The sequence below is a fragment of the Hippocampus comes genome, unplaced genomic scaffold, assembly GCF_001891065.2.
Source record: "Hippocampus comes isolate QL1 unplaced genomic scaffold, H_comes_QL1_v1.1 scaffold223, whole genome shotgun sequence".
NCBI lineage: Eukaryota > Metazoa > Chordata > Actinopteri > Syngnathiformes > Syngnathidae > Hippocampus > Hippocampus comes.
Genome location: NW_017804808.1, coordinates 116,899 through 121,227, shown reverse-complemented (window position 1 = coordinate 121,227; position 4,329 = coordinate 116,899). Strand labels below are relative to the sequence as shown.

The window sequence follows — 4,329 nt, the reverse complement described above, 5'->3', positions numbered from 1 at the left end:
TCTCAGACAAACAAAAAAAAAAAAAAAAAACAATGGTACATCTTTTTTTCCAGCAACGATCGCAGTTTGACAATCGCCGCCATTGTTGTTTTGATCTCGTGTTAAGTAATCTCGCGTGATGAGATTTCCGTTCTCGCGAGACGAGATTGGCGAGATCGGATTGCCAAGTTGTGTAATGTTAAAACAAGTGTTGCAAAAGTTTATTGCAGAGATATCACAGAGGAAGCAGCTAAAGTTGGACAGTTTTTTGCGAGAATAAGTTGAGAAAGCCTTGCATCATTGGAAGCAGAGTAAAGAGAGGAGAATTTATGAACTCAAAGACTGAACCATGGGATGAAATAAGAACCTATTTCTCAGCAAATCTTGTATACCTGAATTAATTAAATTTATCATTTATCAATGTATATTGTTGTTGTTTGTGTTATTATCATATGCAATTGAATAAGTAGACCATTTCAGAAATCGAAATTTGGGGCTCTCTAAATGCCTAATGGGACTCAATACTTTTCTGATCAGCGAGTCCCTGGGACTCGCTGGGGTTAAACTGTAAAGTTATCACCGCATATGATATTAACACAAACAACAACAATATACAGTACATTGAATATAGGGTTATTTCTTATCAACAAATGCTGCAAAACTTTCATTAATTCGGGCATACAAGATTTGCTGAGAAATAGGTTCTTATTTCATCCCATGGTTCAGTCTTTGAGTTAATAAATTCTCCTCTTTTACTCTGCTTCCAATGATGCAAGGCTTTCTCAAAGTCAACTTATCGCAAAAAAACTATCCAACTTTAGCTGCTTCCTCTGTGATATCTCTGCAATAAACTTTCGCAACACTTGTTCGCAACACTTGTTTTAACGTTACACAACTTGGCAATCGTCTGCTTCTCGCGAGGTGAAGGCCGATCTCGCCAATCTCGTCTCGCGAGAACGGAAATCTCGTCACGCGAGATTACTTAATGCGAGATCAAAACAACAATGGCGGCAATGGTCAAACTGCGTTTGTTGCTGGAAAAAAAGATTTACCGTAGTTTTTTTTTGGTTTTGACTGAGAAATTTCCTTGCGTCCCAAAAACATTTGGAACTGTGCGTCCCGCGGGAAAATTATGCGTCTAGGACATGGGACACAGAGGTAACGAGATGGCTGCTGCTCTTGCATTTTCATGTTGTTCACGCCATCACTTGGATGGTAGTTGTTCAAATTACCGTATTTTCCCGACTATAAACAGTGATAATTTTACAGTTTAACCCCAGCGAGTCCCAGGGACTCGCTGATCAGAAAAGTATGAGTCCCAAATTTCGAATTCTGAAATGGTCTACTTATTCAATTTCATTTGATAATAACACAAACAACAACATATACGTACAATTAAACAACAAAATATACATATAGGGTTATTTCTTATCAACAAATGCTGCAAAACTTTCATTAATTCGGGCATACAAGATTTGCTGAGAAATAGGTTCTTATTTCATCCCATGGTTCAGTCTTTGAGTTAATAAATTCTCCTCTTTTACTCTGCTTCCAATGATGCAAGGCTTTCTCAAAGTCAACTTATCGCAAAAAAACTATCCAACTTTAGCTGCTTCCTCTGTGATATCTCTGCAATAAACTTTCGCAACACTTGTTCGCAACACTTGTTTTAACGTTACACAACTTGGCAATCGTCTGCTTCTCGCGAGGTGAAGGCCGATCTCGCCAATCTCGTCTCGCGAGAACGGAAATCTCGTCACGCGAGATTACTTAATGCGAGATCAAAACAACAATGGCGGCAATGGTCAAACTGCGTTTGTTGCTGGAAAAAAAGATTTACCGTAGTTTTTTTTTGGTTTTGACTGAGAAATTTCCTTGCGTCCCAAAAACATTTGGAACTGTGCGTCCCGCGGGAAAATTATGCGTCTAGGACATGGGACACAGAGGTAACGAGATGGCTGCTGCTCTTGCATTTTCATGTTGTTCACGCCATCACTTGGATGGTAGTTGTTCAAATTACCGTATTTTCCGGACTGTAAGTCGCACCAGCCATAAAATGCATAATAAATAAGAAAAAACATACATAAGTCACACTGAGGTACAAGTCGCATTTTTGGGGGGAAATTTATTTGATAAAATCCAACACCAAGAACAGACGTCATCTTGAAAGGCAAATAAAATAAAAATCGAGAAAAACAGGCTCAATAAGTGCACAATATGCTAACGTTAAGTGAGGCATAAACAACAAATGGCGAATGTGCCTGGTATGTTCACATAACTTATTCAGATAACTGTAGCATAAAGAACATGCTCAACGTTTATCAAACCATTAGTGTCATTCCAAATCACTAAATCCAACAAAATCTTCATCCTCTGTGTCACTTTTAAACAACTCCGCCAACTCTGGAGGAAGAAAATGCTTCTATGTCGCTTATGTCAGAGTCATGGTCAGTTGCAATTCCAATTATTCCCGCCTTTCTGAATCCTGACAGGATGGTCTAAACTTTCTTTCTGCTGCTCGATGACCATTTTTGGCTGCATATTTCACTACTTGCAGCTTGTAATATGCAATATATGATATTCTTTTCGGTGCCATTTTTTTTCAGCCCTTCTCAGTTGTTTTTATACAGTACCGGAAGTATTATTTTCACTTACCGCCAATGTTGAAATCATCAACACAGGCCTAGAGCGGCCTCTTGCGGTTAAATGTGAAAACATGTGAATTGGTACAATAATGTGTTAATAATTTCACACAAATCGCTCCAAAGTAGTAAATCGCACCCCCGGCGAAACTATGAAAAAAAAAACTGTGACTTATAGTCCGGAAAATACGGTAATCAAAAAGATTGTTGTCTCACCTTTTATTGCATAATGGCTTCACGTCACTTTGGGGTTACCTCCACACAACCAATCGGGAGGATTTTCTCTTGTCAATAGTTTCATCTTGGGAGGATAACGTCTAGTCTTGTAGTAAGATTTTTCTTTTTTTGTAACACCATTACTGAAACTTATGACACGCGTAGAGCTGAACAAACAGCATTATTCTTCAATATAGTTACAATAAATCAACTTTGACTTTTCAAATTTCCTGAAGTATTTTTAATTGAAAGTCTGCATGCCTACATCCTGTTGCTCTCTTCTCTTCAGGATCGTCTGAAGGATCTGAATGGACAGGCTGACAGTCTGATGGCCAGCAACGCCTTTGATACCTCTCAAGTGAAGGACAAGCGCGCTGCAGTCAATGGCCGTTTCATCAAAATAAAGAGTATGGCAGCCAGCCGCCATGCCAAGCTCAACGAGTCTCACCGTCTGCATCAGTTCTTCAGAGATTTGGACGATGAGGAGTCTTGGATCAAGTAAGTGTGCCCACTTTTCATATCTTTTTTATTATTTTTTTAACCCTACTGGTTCAGAACACGGGTGAGTTTAATATTAAACCTACATAGATTTTGTGTTCATATTGTCAAAATGTATTTTGAAAAAGGAATGAAGGCAGGCCACCAAGCAAAAGCACACCAAGTGAAGTCATTCTGACAATGATATGGTTATCTTCTCCATGATATTATTTTGTGAATGTTGTGATGTCACTGTGTCAGAGATTTTCTCGGACAAAGTTAAAGAAATGACTCGGCACACAGGAAAATTGTCTTCAATATCGGCGGGAGGGGGATCTCTGAGAGCGAACGACGGTAGTTGCTCCGATGATCACACTCTCGAGCTCCCTTCCCGCCAATTTCGACTTTTATTGTAACATACAAGGAAAACACTGCCCCCGACATTTGCATACCGCACCCCCGGTCCGGCCCCTCGGTAGTGATTGGTTACCTGAGTTTAAGCTTTGAACCACCAGTACATTGGCGCCTTTCTGTCTGGTCCACACTGTATCAACATGTTGCAGACTTCGCGGACGACAAATGTCGCCTGGGCGCGACGGGTGTTCTCAACTCGTCTTTTGTTGTTCAACCGCTGTTCCCAAATTATTCATTCCCCTTTTGTGACCGAGTTTCGCCCCCTCCCCTGTGATTGCCCACCTGCATTGACGTGCTAATTGTGGACTTCAACAGCCCTCCGGCCAGGTGGCCGGCGCCTTTGTGCACAGGCATTTGGAAGTGCTGGATACGCGCCCAAACGTTTAGATGTGTCCAAATTAAATGAAACTTTAAACATGATACAATTTTGCTCATAAATTCCTCTAACAACATATTTCGTGCAACCCGGGCAACCTGTGAACGTTTTTGTTTTTCTCATTTCCTGTTCAACAAATATGTTTTACCAGAATCGGCCAATGAGTCCCATCTGGTTCAGGAGTCCTCTTCCTGGAAGCTTCCCTCACTGTTCCGCCACATTGCT

At 40.5% G+C, this 4,329-nt stretch overlaps 1 protein-coding gene across 4 annotated transcripts in view; it reads left to right on the top strand.

Annotated features, from left to right (window-relative positions):
- Positions 1-4,329, top strand: part of sptan1 (spectrin alpha, non-erythrocytic 1) — a 77,859-nt gene that overhangs the window by 50,791 nt on the left and 22,739 nt on the right. For all 4 annotated transcript variants that reach the window (XM_019862886.1, XM_019862878.1, XM_019862868.1 and 1 more), the window contains one exon: positions 3,127-3,335. In XM_019862886.1, coding sequence (XP_019718445.1) covers positions 3,127-3,335 — 209 coding nt within the window. The remainder of the gene's footprint in view (positions 1-3,126; positions 3,336-4,329) is intronic.